This window comes from Lycorma delicatula, chromosome 3 (assembly GCF_047948215.1).
Source record: "Lycorma delicatula isolate Av1 chromosome 3, ASM4794821v1, whole genome shotgun sequence".
Lineage (NCBI taxonomy): Eukaryota > Metazoa > Arthropoda > Insecta > Hemiptera > Fulgoridae > Lycorma > Lycorma delicatula.
In genome coordinates, this window is record NC_134457.1 from 87624419 (window position 1) to 87639920 (window position 15502).

Genomic DNA, 15502 nt, shown 5'->3' on the forward strand with positions numbered 1-15502 from the left:
AGTGAGTATGTGCACGCAGACACATACACATATATTTGTGGTATAAGTACCCCATTATTGTACAGTGTAAATTTTTTTTTTTGGGGAAGGGTCAATTTAATTTTATTATTTTATTGCAATACAGAGAAGGAAATCATTACAAATATTAAAACTCTATACTAACTTTCAAAAATATATTTTTCATTAATTTATACATTGAGCAAGTTCATCATGTTGTCACATTTGTTTATTCCTCCATTATTGTAAACCTATTCTAAAACTGTTGATCAGGTTCATCATCAATAAATTGATCTTCATTTACTAACTCTATGCTGTCATTTAGGTACTTTGTAATGTAGTGTAAAACAACAAAAGATATGATCAATTTTGGCATTCTTTCAAGCAATACTCTCGCACAATTACCCAGAATCGGGAAACAATTTTCCATTGTCCAAATACTCTTTCTATGATCTCCTCCTTATAGTGAGTTAAATTAAATTATAGTTGCACTCTATCTGCAGAAGCTATATATGGTGTTAACCATGGAGAAATACCCATACCCTAAATCTCTCAGAAAACAAGCTGCTCTGCCATGCTGAGACAGTAAATCTCTAACACAGCTTCGTCCCAATATCATGGGCACTCCAAGGTCAATCAGCACTTCATATTTGTAAATTTTTCTCCAACATCACAATTTGCTTGTATATTAATTGATGCGTAGCCTTCCCGGTTAATGAAGTCATCCCTAAAAATGACAGTTTCCTTATCATTGTATGTACAAGTTACAGCCCCTATAACTGTTGATAACTGAGAAAGTGTCTCCCACAAAAGCTTTGCCTCATTCATTTGTCTTGCAGTACAAGGGAAATGGACTCATTTTTCAGAGTTTTCAATAATTTGATTCACTGCAAAGTTTGCAGTCTTGCTGACAGTGGTACGATAAACACAGACATCCTCAGATATGCCACTCATGAACCGTAAGAATAATTCCATTTGCTATCTGAGTGGAAGAGCACCACTAGATGTTTCATTTTTTTTTTGGCAATAATGCAGTTTTTAAAAAATCAGTGTTCTCATTTTCAAAACACAATAATTCCTACTTATCCGTTTCCTTCATTCGTCATATACTTTCCTGTCTTATATTAAAGAACATCACTGTGGCTGGTACTAATAAAAAAATAAGCATGCCTTCTGTGATACTTAAAAAAAATATAACTGTTAAATTAAAATCAAGTAAGTTATTTTTATTCACTTTGTTTATTAAGCATTAGTAGAGAACTGAAAAAAAAACAAAGTTCAAAATAAGCTTAGTTGTAACTAGTTTTTTTATAGCCTCGTATTAGCAACTAATTTTTTTTCACTTTACCCAACGTATAATTCACCACATGTTACTGGTGAACAATTTTTCATAAATAAATTTATTACAATTTACTTAAATTTTACTTACAGTATAATGTCCAATTATAATTCCAAGTACACACCCTGCAAGAACATCCCACCAGTGATGTCTATGATCAGTAATGCGTGTTAATGAACAGGTAAATGCCCAAATCAGAACAGTAACTTGAAGCCATGCAACAATAAATCTACCAACTCCTATGATACGTCTTTCAAGGAACCACTGTAAAAAGTACATAATTACTAAATGTTAACACAAATAAAAGTTACAAGAAACTAAAAATATCCAAAAAATATTTCTGAGCAATATTCTTAGTAAACTTTAAAAAAGTATGCACTGTTATACAAGTGCAGAGTGCATTAAAATAATGCATCCACTATTGTAAGAAATTCAATTTAGAGATCATAATAATACCAGTAATAAATTATTGTCCTTTAACATTAGCAGGAGCCAAAAACTTATACTTATCAACAAACAATACACAGAAACACATAAGTATGTACAGTTTGTTTGGTGAGTTGTGGTAAATGTGATGTGTACTCTTAGTTGTCTTGATCCAGTAACAGAATTTCAGTCCGCAGAGAGGAATACTGAGAGCAAACCTTCATCTACAATTGTACTTAAGAACACTTAGCTCCATAATTTCACCTTCACCAAAGTTCCTTATGTTCTTAATTTATTACAAACATATTACATTACAGTAAAACAAAACTTGTCTTAACTGTGCATAGTTTTAATTCTATATTTAACTATATGATTGTGGATGATGACATTAATTCATGATTATTTTTATTTCTAAGAATCATTACCACATGTCTGATGGACACAATTAATGACACTATACGCAGATCAAACATATAAATCAAAACATATGCTATAAATCTTCTCATAAATCTTAACTCATTTGATGACAATAGAATCTAATTTGTCAGCAAAATAATTTTAAAAAAATCAGTGACAGATTTGGTAGCAATTGAGACACAACCCAGTTTTGAAAATATTAAAAATCTTAGTAATTGCCTGTTTTTTGACCTGACTTAAATATTAGGAAAGAATTTTCGATAAAACCATCTTGCTCTCTTGCATTCTATTATTGCTAGACTCCTTTTACAAACAGGAGCTTTCAGCCCTTCTGAACCATCGGTTCATGCTTGACCCTTTGTGTGGAAAGAATGTATGTAGGTTTCATCTACATTTCAAATAACAATTTTCTTCTCTGTTTTGCGTTATGGAGCGCAGATAATGCAACTTTTTACTTCATGAACCATCATTCTCGATCAAAATTTTTCTGTTGTTTTCATATTTTTTCCATCATAAGCCTAAATCTTTTATGACAACGAAGAACCCAAATAACCCTTTCAAACATTATTTGCTCTTTTAGTAATGACAAAGGTTTCCTCAGGGAAAGGTGTTCTTCATGCCATAAGTGAAACTCATTCACCGTCCTCTGAGTAACACCTTTGTTGAAATCATCCAGGTTAGTTTTCAATTTCTTCCTAAACAGGTTTTTACGAGGAGTACTGAATTCACTTCCACTAGTTTTAAGTTGTTCTTGCTATTTTAAAATGTGTTGAAGGGATCTAACAGATATACCAGTTGCTTTAGAAGCACGAGTCTGAATTTGTTTAAAATTTTTTGCTTGTCCTTCTTCAGCTTATTTCTTTATAAAATTATAAATATTGAGAATAACTGCTGGAGTCTGATATTTCTTTACTCCCAATTTTACTGATTTTTGCTGACATTACAGGTTTACATTTACACTACAATAAATTAAATTAAGAACAATTCAAATAAAGTTAACTAAAACAATAATATTTTTTTAATGACACTAACATTATTAATAAACTTATTAACAAAAAACAGTCGTGAACAAAGATCGATTACATAAGTATTAAATACAGATGTTGGTTATAAAAAACATACAGAATGTTTTCAGAAAAATACGTGAACATGATGTTTTACGCTCAGAGTTCTGATCTCATCTGACAAGCTATTTACGCCTACCACAAACTATTGCTGTGATGCTGCAGCGCATCCAACTTCTATCTGCCACCACTGAGCAAACACGCTATACACACTACTTCAGTAATTTGTAATAAATAGCTTCGCATATCATTACTCAAAATACAAGGTAAATTATAGTGTTTTGCATAATAAATATGTACCTATCTTAAGTAAGCATTAAAAGGCTGGACTTTACTTTGAATAAATTTTCCCCTGATAAGACTTTCTATACAGTTACTGAATAGAAAACCTCAATACATCTGCATGCAGAGAATCTTTATAAATCCCCTCATCCTTAACACAGGCCCAGTGAATGGGCATCTACTCAAACTCCATAGAACATCTTGAAGAAATCAACAATAAGATAGAGGAGTGTATAGTAAGAAAGGGATGGTCTGCTCTAAGAGGGTGTATAAAAATATGGCGAACTATCCAATCTAAAGAGCTCAAAAGGCCCCTACAGGTAGTATGTGATCATTTCTTGAGATTTCTTGAGAGAGTAGAATTTCTTACCAGAGATAGAAGCAACCTATTACTGATTAATGATTTTTGTGTTGAATAGCTCACATGTATACTGCAACAATTTTCCTCCAGGTATCTGAGAATAGGCTCAGGCTTCCTTAAGGAAAACCCTCTTGCCCGTTCCCAGAATTACATGGCTTGTTGAAGTATCTAACTTCCGCCAGATCCAAAGAGGAGAGTAAAGCTAAGTCCAATTCACAGATTTCAATAATGCTTAGAAAAAATAATAAGATATTCTTTCTAGATTGTAATGCATTGTTAAAAATGTATATATATATATATATATATATATATATATATATAACCTTTTGGTTTACAGCTATTATAAACTTCAGATTAATTTATCAAGAAAAATATTAAAAATAATTTTTTTGCAGTTTATGAAAACAACATAAAAATATAGGGAGGGCATTTACTAAATGTTTAAGATTTTTATCTATGCAGGGAATTATTGAATATCTTTAATATTAGCTGAACTAAAATTTTTCTAATTATTACATAACATGCTTTGTCATAATGCAAGTTGTTCTGTTAACCATGCATGTATGAATTGTAAACAAGTTAAAATACATTTTATATTATGTGATCATTTTATCATTAGTTTCATCGAGAGATATGTAATGTTTTTATTAGGTGTACATGGTAAAGTAGGATACAGAGGTGTATAGAAGATGAATTCTTTAATTATAAAAGATTTGTTCCAGATATGTTTTATGAATTTAGGATATTGATAACAATTTTTAAGATTCTATTTTAGAAATATATTGAATTTCTTTTAGAAGGATGATTAATAATGTAACAACAGACAGTTCCAATTTCCTCTATCATATACTTTATCTGGTTTTAAAAAAAAAAAATATATATATATATTTAAAAAGGAATTAATTTGAAACAAACTTTAGATACGAGACAAAAAAACCAAGTTGCACGAAAAAGTTTTTTTTAAAAACTTACTTCAAATTGTTTTCAGTTGTCTTTTTACCATTTTCAGACTCTATCACCTTTAAAATAGTTTCCTTGGGAAGCCATGCAACTCTTCAAATGGTTTTCCCACTCTTTATAGCAGTGTTGGAACTCAGAAACCGGAATATTCTTCAGATGGTCGGTTACATTTTTTAAAATGTTTTCTACTGTTCCAAAATGGTGTCCTTTGTGGTGTTTTTTTAAAGTCGTGAACAGGAAAAAGTTGCAGGGACTCAAGTCAGGTGAATAAGATGGTTGAGGAACTACAGGAATGTTTTTCTTTGATAAAAACCCATTAATTAAAGAGTGCAGTGTGACAAGGTGCATTTTTATGCTGCAGCATCCAGTTGTCTTTGATGGCGGGTCTCATGTAGACTACTCTTTTCCGCAGTCTTTCAAGAATTTCTCAGTAAACATATTGATTTACAGACTGTCCTGTAGATGAAAACTCCTTATGGACAATGCCATTACTATCAAAGAAACAAATTAGCATGGTTTTGATTTTTATTTGCTCATTTTTACTTTTTTGGGATGTGGTGAGTTTGATTAAAATGTGCCACTCCTTGCTCTTGTTTTGTTTCTGGGTCGGACTCAAATATCCAAGACTGATCACCTGTAATAACATTTTTTGAAAGATCAGGATAAGTTTCAATTTACCCTAGAAGATCGTGGCACACTTCCACCCTGCTGTTTTTCTGTTAAAAGTGAGGTTTTTTGAGGCCAATTTTGCTCTAACTTTATTCAGGTCCAATTCATTTTGTCAAAATTTGATGGACTGTGGTAAGGTTCAAATTCAAATGTTCTGCAATCATTCTTACAGTTAATCACCGATCGTACGATAACGAGTCTCTGATTCACTCAACATTGTCATCACTTTATGACATTAATGGTTTTATAGAGCATTGATTGTCCGCAACTGATTCCTGGCCATCTGAAAATGCTTTAAACCACCTAAAAACTTCGGCTTGTAACAGAGCGTCATCTCCATATGCCCTTTTCAATTTTGAAAAAGTTTCAGTAGCATTCTCACTAAGTTTAACACAAAATTTGATTGCACACATTGCTCATAATTAGTAATCATTCATTTTTCTAACACACAACAAAAACTAGTTACACGAAAAGTTTGTTTACGTCTCATGTGCCAACAATAGACTAAAAATATTAATAACTAATATAAATCAGCTGTTCATATAACCATATGTTTACTAATAGCTTTACAGTGTTGCCACTTTGACTGCCAAAAAAACTAGTCTATTACTTTATTTACAGACCTCGTAAATATTAAGAATGTATTTAAAAAGTGTGTGAGATTTGAGTTCATGTAGCATATTGTTGTTGAGTTTTTATGTGTCAATATATTTGATAATGTTCAAATGTGTTTAGATGCTGCAGTTCTTTTTTGAATGTGTAGAATAACATGCTTATTGTAAATGTTGGTATTTTGTGATTTGTGTCTGTAAAAAGGTCAGAAAATTTTAAATCTATGTTGCTATGAAGGAAGGGCATTTAAGTGTTCATCTTGTACCTTTATTTAATCCCACTGTTTTAACTGACATAGAACATTACGCAACTGGAATAGTATAGTTTATATTTCTTGTTTATTTAGTGATTGTGTTCTAGGTACAATAATTTGTTTTTTATTAATATGTGTCAAATTAATATGTAATTTATTGTATTTGTAATTGTTCTGATGTAAACATACAAAAAATGATGTACTAAATAAATAGATACAATTCAAATTTCAAAATTTTTGTGACTACATTTTTAATATGTATCTTTTTAAAAATTACAGTTTAACATCAGGTGAAGTTTTGGTGAAAACAGCAGCAACAGTCACTAAGGATGGTTACAAAGTGACTGAAAACATTTCAAAGTAAGTTTTTTAAAAATGTTTTATTACACAATCTGAATTCATAATGTTGTTTCAAAAGTTTAAATATCAAATTAATATCATCACTGACTCTCAGGAGTAGAAGATAGAAATAATAAAATTTATTTATTAGGTTAGCATCACTTCTTTTGCGAGAATATAAACAATATTGGATTGTTTATGAAAATATAAATAATATTCACTAAAACTGGTACTAGTTAGATAATCAATATAGATTATGAAATCTGGGCTTAACTACTCTAATGAAAGGCAGTTCCCTACAATATGATGTTGTTCATACTTTTCCTATAAACTTTTTTTACCATCTTTCTTCCATAGTCTTTTCTCTGCTCTTCCAGTCTTATAGACTTTAGTCCTGACTCCATCTGTGATAACATACTGGTACTTTTTGGTAAACAGAGGGGCAGAAGTTTTTTTGTTGAAGCTCAGTGAGGTGATAACTTTATTTCCTGTGGGATTATATGTGGGGAATTTATTTCCTCATATATATATGGTTTGTACAAAAAGCCAATTAATGGCAGAAGTACTAATTAGGTAAGTCACTGCCTTCCAGCTTATCCTAAAATCCAATATTTAATATAGAACAAATACTTACTGCCATAAAAGTAAATGTGTAAAAAGATATAGCAGCATGTCCAGATGGAAATGATCTGCTAGCATCTTTTACTTTCCATGAACTTAAATTTTTATTTGTACATGTATAAGTTGAGATGTACCTAAATAAAGAAAAAAAACCATTTGTTAAGTATATTCATAAGATTCAATCAAAATATAAAATAAATTAAATGCCTTAATAAAAGGCTTCATAATAGCCACTTACTTAATAATTTTGTAGGCTGTTAGTAGAAATTCTGAAACATTATAAAGTGATAATCCTTTGTAGGAATACTCTATTATTTATTAATTATCTTGTGATTAAACTGTCTCACAACAGTAAGTATGAGGGTATGAACCAAAGTTGAGTTCAGTAAGAGAATTAGGACTAAATTTCATTCTTGTGAGCAACATTTTTAGGTGGTATTATGTGTTTAATTTGCCTCGAATTTTGAGACATCACAGAACTGGCTCAATAAAGTAGAACTAGGTGTGGGGTTTGTGCTTCCATGAACTCGGTTAGTTAGTTCAGAGGGAAACGATGTAGGACATTCAAGATGTCTGGACGAGGCCTACAGCGAATGCAAAAGCTGAGTTATTAAATCACTGATATAAATGTCTACCAAGGCATTTACATTGATGGCATCCCAACGAGGCCAGGCTTATTACTATGAGATGTAAAAAGTCAGAAGGCGATCAGGGCTAAGAAAGGTGGGAGAGGGGGGTGGCGACCGGAATGTCACTAGGCGGGTGTCTTCCTCTATGGGGTTCGGATGTCTCACAATAGTAGTAAACCTCGAAGCTGCCCGAGGTGCTATTCATCAATAAGATTGAGGGGTCTACTAAAACTAGTAGACAACTGAAGGAGGATTTTCAGCTTGCTCTTCGTAGCAACAGGAAAAACCTAAAGATTAGGGAAATTAGAGACCAGCAAGGGTCTGGTAGAGGTTACAAATGACAAGGAAGCAGTCTAAGTCATCTCAGAGTCTCCTGAGGTGCAGAAGCTCAAGGTCAAGGTTGACCTAAGCACAAGCATAGGTCCCGATTCATTGTCTACGACGTTGACCAGCGGCTATCTGATGAGGAAGTCCTGTCTCTTTCAGGAGCAGAACATCGAAATGGATGAGGCCGAATACTTCACAGCATCTTTTTCAGGGAAGAGTATAGGCTACTCTTTGAGAGTAGTAAGAATGATGCCCAGCGGTATCACAGCATTTTTGAGCTTGGCACTGGTCTATTTAAGAAGTTTGTGTCCAAGGGTAGGTTTATGTCGATCTAACGTCCTGTATGATTAAGGAGTACATTGATGTACAAAGGTACTTCAAGTGCTGTTGTTTTGACCACAGAGCCAAATTCTGTAAGTATGTGTCAGTCTACGTGCATTATGGCAAGGAGAGTCACAAGCATAACAATTGTCCACAGAAAGCTGAGGCTCCATCTTGCATCAACTGTAAAAGGTTGCACAAAGAGTGCAAACATTCGGTCAACAGTAAGGACTGTGGCTGTTACTTACGTGTGGTAGAATTGTATTTAAATTCCTTGGATAGTTAGTATCCTTCTTTGAAGCTTGATGTTTGTACGTAGTGTTAGATTGGTGTTGTGAGTCTTGGGTTGCTTTTTGCAACGCCCATCAAAAGTTGGGTAATCTACCAGGTCATGCAGGTTCTAAATTTTCTATATCATATACTGTGATCCATTCGCTCTTGGGATTTTGATTTTAGGTTTTTATGCGATTGCCAAATCGCTTCTTTGGTAACAGTTAGATGATGATTGTGAGCATTTCTTGCAGGCAGTTGACTCTGGTTGCAGGATTGCCTTCACATCGGACTCAATGAATCTTTGACTGTAGTTGCGTTAGTCTCAGTCTTCAACTGAGTGCTGTAGTTTAGTATGGGAGACCTGGTATAGTTATTATTTCCTTGCGGTTTCTACTGCTGTGATTCCACAACTAAGTTTTGGCTAGTTACTTCTCCTTATAACCTGCAGTGGCATTTATGGGCATTATGTTAGAGTTAGTACCCTGGGTGGCTAGGGTTCCACTTGAGCAGTTTGATTGGCCTGAGGTAGGCGTCCTTGGCACCATGCCTCGGTTAGAGTAGTTCAAGTTTCAATGGGGGTCGTGCCCGGGAGTGTATACAGTTAGGTGCAGAGTCTTTGATCTTCCGCATGTAGGCTGTTAGTTTAGCAGTTCCTGAGGGCTATATGGTACAGTTGTCTTCTTTGAAGGAGAACTTGACTAGGGCAGAATTTACTGATGTGGATGTCTCTCAAGGCATCTGCATCGGTGGCATCTCACAAGGCAGGACTGATGACTGTGGAATGTGATCAGTTTGAGGGCAAGAAGACGTCCTCCAATTAAGCCACTCATGGCTATGAATGGAAGAGGTGCTGTAGCGACCAGGCACACTATGAGGCAGGTGTTCTCCTCAGGGGGGAATTGAGATGTCCCACAATAATGTAAGGTGAGTTAGGTTGGGAGATGATCTTGTTTAGATCAAGCGTTTCATAAAATTGTTCCCCTCCCAGCAGTTTGAGTATACTTTCACTTAGGCAATCGATTATGCTAAATGTTGCTATTATTTAACTAGATTTACACCAGGGTCTTCTTACATCAGCTGAGGTAAATGTTGATCAGGTGGGAAGTAATATTTTAATGATAATTTTAAATATATGGCCAAAGATCTTCTTCTCAACAAGAAAACTCAACAAGAAAAAAATACAGGGAAAAGTAGATATAAAAGGTAAAACAAGATCTAGCTAAAGTGATTACTTCAAAAGAGTTTAAATAATATCTTTTCATCGATCTTAATTATGTATCTTCTTAACAGTGGATTCCTTTGTTAAATGATTTATGATAATAATAATAATAATAATATTATTATAACATCAAGTTCATTTTATATTAGGCATTTTAAATTAGCCTTTTCTTAATCTTGAGCTTCAGTTCTATAAAAATGGAGAAGAAATCCTGTAATAATTGCACAGCTTATACTTTTATAAGTACAATTTACAATAGCGTTAGCATACACACAGCAGTTTTTTATGTTAAAAACAAAACTGAAGAAAGAGCCATTAAACAAAGATATAATCAAATATTTCCATTTCTTCTTTCAAGTAAATCAAATGGAACGCTTTTTGTCCCAATCTTTTTTATATCTGTGATACTTGTAAAGCATCTGATGTAGAACAGATACCAATCAACTACTTTCATTGTAACTAAAGATCTTTCTTGAAAATGTTGAACCCCTGTGGTGCATGAGTGAACATACCACTGGTAAAGCAGATTATAAACTATATTTCTATGCTTGACATGCGATATTCAACACTATATTCAGTTCAATAAAGGCAATGAGAAACCACTTCTCAGTTCAGTAAATCTGGCATGGAATGTTGTTATTCCTGGGAGTAGCTAACCCATCTTTGGCAATAATTTGTGATTAATGCTATGTCGCCTACAGTTTATATTATCACACTTGATGTAGACATTCATATATTATGAAATTTTCAGGAAATTAGTGATAATAAATTTTGCACACAGATTTATGAATGGTTTGTAGATTGTTAACATTTTTTTATTTTTAATTAATAATTTTTTTATGACAAATTTTCAGCACATTATCGTGTTCACTTTCAGTTGATTTGTGTTAAACAATAATAAGATCAATTAAAAATCTACAAAAAAGTATAACTAAAAAAAAAAATAATCACTACTTTGAGTTTACTTCTTAAATAGAACTTGATGGAAACTTGCATTAACTCTATTAGTTTCTAATTCAGGAACATGTGCAAAACCTTTATAATTATTAAAAGTTTTTGAAAAACAAACATGATTGTTGTATACATCAACATACAGACTGCAACAGTTAATTTCATTGAAAAAATAATTTTAAGGATGAAAAATGTTAAATTTTTTACATATAAAATATATATATAAATTTCTTTTTTTTAAAATGAATGCTGCTTAGATTGGTATCAGATTAAACTCTGATATATACAATTAGTAGTATTAAGTAGCCTTTTGTTTTGTCATACGATATAAAAACATGAACCCAACTATTAAAAAGTTAATTACTAAAGGTTAATTTCTATTTCCCTATGGTGTTTCAGGTTAATTCTAATGTGCATTATTTTTATCCTTGTTTTATGTAATTCTTATACTTACTTAACTTGTCATTCATTTCATCATACTTTGATATATCACCTATATACATTAAGCAATACTGAATAATTCTTTTTATCAAAATAAAATATGTATATCTGTACATTGCACTGTATCATTATGTAACGCCTAGACATTTTGGTTGATTGAATAATCACCCAGCATTTAGTTCTTGGTGTTATGTTGAACTAATTTTTAGTAGCTCTTTATATGTTTAGTGCATTAATTATAAAAAAGAGATGTAATTTTCGAAAAAAGAGAATGAGTTTCTATAGTTGTCAATTGATAATTTGTGGTTAAGTTAAAAGTGATGATAACCTGATGAAAATAGATAGAAATATTTATTTACTGATAAAACTGAAGAATGAAAGCTCACTTGGCATAATCATTTGCAACAAATTAGACTGTGGAAATGTAGACACCCAAGAAAAGCAAATGGATGCATGATGATATGGTAGTTAAGAAAAACATGAGGGGGATTAAGAGAGATGAGGTTATATTTCATAGAAATCAAACTAATTTTTAAAGAGGCGCTGCAAAAAAATACAAAGTCTCTGAATGATTTTTAAATTAACTAAGTAGGGAAGGATTCAAAAACTGCACATGATTCTAATCATTATACAGGAAAAACATCATGTAAACATAAAGTCTAGTAAGGTTTTTTTACTAGTAAATACAAATATACATACAAGTAAACTACTGAGAAACAAGAAATGATAAGAAAATTAAATTTCACAAATGAGGTTACCCGACAGATTGTATGAGTATAGGATCTAGACATGCAAACAATTTGGTGAAATTATATACTTATATACTTTTTTTTTTAAATATGAGGAAGGAAGGACCACCTATGGTCTTCTACCTAGGACACTATATTATGAGACTTAAAAGATAATTCAAAATATTCCATATTTACAGTAGCTTTTAAACTGAATGTTAAATTAACTTATCTTAGAAAAAAAAACACATGTACACACACACACATGCATACACATCCATCCACCCACCCACACACACACACACACACTCTAAAAATGTATAAAACTAACCCTGAAGAACAATTTATTGCTTGAAATGGCTGACATGTATCTAAGAAATGCGGTCTAGGTTCCCCGATCAATAATTTAGCTACATCAGCCAGAAAGAATACAATTAGAAATCCAGATGAATATTCTCTGTACCAACGTAAACTCTGCGTCAACCATGCCCATCTTCCACCCCCTCGTTTTGCATAACCTTCTGGTCCATGACAACACCACTCTACACAAGTAATCTGCAAACAAAAAACAAAAATAATTAGCTAATATAATATCTTTAAATTTTTTATAAATCACAAGTCTAATGAAGAGTTACACTATATCTATATAGGTATATTATATATATATATATCTATTTTCCATTTTCTAAGAAATTGAGCTAGAAGGAACACTTTTATGATATACTCGTAATACAACAAATTTTAATAATTGAATCATCTTTGATTTTTTGGCCTAAGACTTTTCTTAAAATTTTTATTTTATTTCATATTTTCTAACTGTCCAGCTTTAAACATTCACATGCATACAAATTTTCCAGTTTTATCACAGAGTTATAATACATTAATTTTGTTGAATAAATACATTGATAAAGAAATTTTCTGTTGTTAATATATTTTATTATCTTACAGGTATTTCATTCACCCAAATTTCATTAACTTTTTTGTCTTTACCATTCGGTTGAATTATTTCTCCCATTTATTTAAAATGATTTACTTTTTTAATTTTTCCTAATTCTGTGTTAAAAAAAAATTGGGAAAATCTTTTTTTGTTTCAGAAAAATTCAGTTTTCTCGAACAATATTTGTAATCCTTTTTGCTCTGCACTTTCTTTTAAAACAATATTTAATTTTCATTGTATCCACAACTTTTATGGTAACACATAATTAAATATAATATATTAAATGTATATTTAATGTAATTTAATTTTCACAATATATTAAATGTATATTGTGTAAATTAACACTACACATTTAATATTAAATGAAATGTAAACAACCAAAACATAGTAATAGGTAGGTTAAACTTACCATATTAATTTCAACAATCGATCTTTGAGGGTTCCAGCATCTTCAATTGCTAATTCTATAATTATATTAAAATATATTTATTTATGGTAGGTTGATTTTCAAACTTTTGAAATTTTATTATGGATGAATACGCAAATTCTGCTATCCATCTTTCAACAAATTAACAAATCATAAATAAATATATTTTACTGTAATTATAGAATTTATAACTGAAGATTCAGGATCCTGCGAAAATCAGTTGTTGGAATTAATATAGTAAGTTTAACTCATCTATTTACTATGCGGTTTAGATTTCATCTCATATTAAATTTTACTATGTATCTACTTAAAGTATAATATCAAAAATGCATGTGAAAACGTCATTTATCTTGTTTTCGTTATGAATCTCATAAAACTACTTCAAAATTTAATTCTAACAGTATACCTCTGATGTTAAATGCTATTTAACGATCCTTGATTAAAAACTATAAATGTGAGCAATTTTCTTTTAGTATATTGTATGATTGGCATACTAAACTATTATTATTAAACAAATTAATAAATATATATTCAATATGCATTCGATTAGATATAATTAGAAGTAATAAGTAACACCCAGATCTCCAAAGGGTCTTTTAGTCCCTCTTTAGGTTGACTGACCACCCAAATTCTACAGTTTCTTTATTAGAACGATTACTATGAAAGATTGAATCAACTCTATGAAAGCTTGGAAAACCATAGTGCCTACAATTTGGCAGAGGCAAACATTTTAAGGTAGTGGGGTAATTATTTTCCTCATGAAAGATGGTGCTTAGTTGTAGGTTTGTTGGAGGATCTCATCTGCTAACTAGAGATTGCAAAAAACCCCATATTGTGGCTTTCATGCCCATAGATAAAACTAAACATTTCCTATTTAAATAATAAAAAAACTATATGTCAAAGATATGTTTACTAAAAAAGTATCATACTGGAACAATAAACAAACTAGCTACCTAACTTATTTAATATAACGTTAATTAATGTTAAAAAACTATGACCAAATATAACATAAGTTATGTACTGTGAAACATAACAAACAAAATTTACTTTGGAAGAGTAATATGGCAAAATATAATAAATAAATATATTTATATATTTATCACATTATATATATATATATACACGCTAGAAAATGAATGTATAATAATTTTATAAATATTTATTCATAAAATTATTTTACATGATTTTTAGATACAATTTTGTGAATAATTAAACACCAACAATTCAAATCATAAAATTACCAATTTATATATGTAAACCAGAAATGGTAATTATAAAGTAAAAAAAAGTGTTGAAAAATTAGAAAATAAATGCTGATTAACATAACAAATAGTTAAAAAAGGTTGTTTATGATATTTTTGAAGCAAGACAGTTCAGCAATATTATAAATATTGTTTATGTTATTTAAGGAAATACTCAAATAATTTATAAACTACTTTCCTCTATGAATATGACACACTCTATGAATATTACACTTTACTATATATATATATATATATATATATATATATATATACAGTTACTGGTAATAAAAGCCAGTATTCCATGTTATAAAAGAACATGTAAAAATAACTTACAACTGTCAGTGGTAGTAGTGAAGTAACTAGAAGTAATGTTTTTGCATTGATTGTTTCCCCAGTAAATTTGAAGTTAATCTTTGGATCATCACAATAAAAGCCAATGTTCTGTAGATCAGGAAGAAGACCAAATTCCATAAGAACTAGTGAGGTACACACTGCAACATTAACATTATAACTATAATAGCATATTTTTGTTTTAATTAATTTACTTTTATTAAGTATTTTTAATAATGTAAAAAAAACAAGTGATCAACATGGCAGAATTTAATGATATGAAAACACAGAAGAAAGGAAAATAATGCAAAGACTTAGGTTGGATTGAAACTTTA

General features: G+C 30.9%; 1 protein-coding gene and 1 long non-coding RNA gene across 3 annotated transcripts in view; one reads left to right on the forward strand and one right to left on the reverse strand.

The window, feature by feature from the left end:
* Positions 1–15502, reverse strand: part of LOC142321776 (phospholipid phosphatase 3-like) — a 296863-nt gene that overhangs the window by 3922 nt on the left and 277439 nt on the right. For both annotated transcript variants that reach the window (XM_075360153.1, XM_075360154.1), the window contains 4 exons: positions 15171–15328; positions 12561–12784; positions 7354–7474; positions 1427–1600 (listed from right to left, as the gene is read on the reverse strand). In XM_075360153.1, the coding sequence (XP_075216268.1) occupies positions 1427–1600; positions 7354–7474; positions 12561–12784; positions 15171–15328 (677 nt within the window). The remainder of the gene's footprint in view (positions 1–1426; positions 1601–7353; positions 7475–12560; positions 12785–15170; positions 15329–15502) is intronic.
* The window catches only part of LOC142321777 (uncharacterized), a 117217-nt gene that overhangs the window by 2053 nt on the left and 99662 nt on the right, over positions 1–15502 (forward strand). The window contains exon 2 of the long non-coding RNA XR_012755714.1: positions 6660–6740. This is a non-coding gene — a long non-coding RNA (uncharacterized LOC142321777). The remainder of the gene's footprint in view (positions 1–6659; positions 6741–15502) is intronic.